At 68.8% G+C, this 500-nt stretch overlaps 1 protein-coding gene across 1 annotated transcript in view; it reads right to left on the reverse strand.

Moving 5' to 3' along the window:
• Positions 1 to 205, reverse strand: part of LOC103908577 (ras/Rap GTPase-activating protein SynGAP) — a gene marked incomplete at both ends in the record, with an annotated part of 23,428 nt that extends 23,223 nt beyond the window's left edge. The window contains one exon of the mRNA XM_019475042.1: positions 78 to 205. Within this exon, the coding sequence (XP_019330587.1) occupies positions 78 to 205 (128 nt within the window). The remainder of the gene's footprint in view (positions 1 to 77) is intronic.
• Positions 206 to 500: the final 295 nt, after the last annotated feature.

Here is a 500-nt window from a genome sequence, read left to right on the forward strand (position 1 = left end):
GACACGGGTAGGGAACCGCGGTGGGGACGCCGGGGGACGTCCCCAACCCCGAGGACTCACCAGTGCGAGTTGACCACCTTGCAGAGGGCGAGCTCGCAGCACATGCGGAGGTTGGCCTGGTGGTCAGCCAAGGTGGAGGCCGAGCACTTCATGGGGTCGACCTCGCAGTTCTCCTCTGACTCGTACAGCGCCCGGATGAACTCGCCTGCGCGGGGACGGGGAGGTCAGAGGGGACCGGGGACCACGAGCACTTCATGGGGTCGACCTCGCAGTTCTCCTCTGACTCGTACAGCGCCCGGATGAACTCGCCTGCGCGGGGACGGGGAGGTCAGAGGGGACCGGGGACCACCGGGGACCACCCCCTTGTCCCGCGGCCAGGCCAGCCCGATGGGGACACCACGGCCGTGAGAAGGAACCGCCCGCCCGTCTCGCGACCATGTCAATGGGGACCTGGCAATGGACAGGGGCTGGGGACCACCCGACTGTCCCACAGCCAGACC

Source organism: Aptenodytes forsteri, unplaced genomic scaffold (assembly GCF_000699145.1).
Source record: "Aptenodytes forsteri isolate BGI_AS27 unplaced genomic scaffold, ASM69914v1 Scaffold1182, whole genome shotgun sequence".
Classification (NCBI taxonomy): Eukaryota; Metazoa; Chordata; class Aves; order Sphenisciformes; family Spheniscidae; genus Aptenodytes; species Aptenodytes forsteri.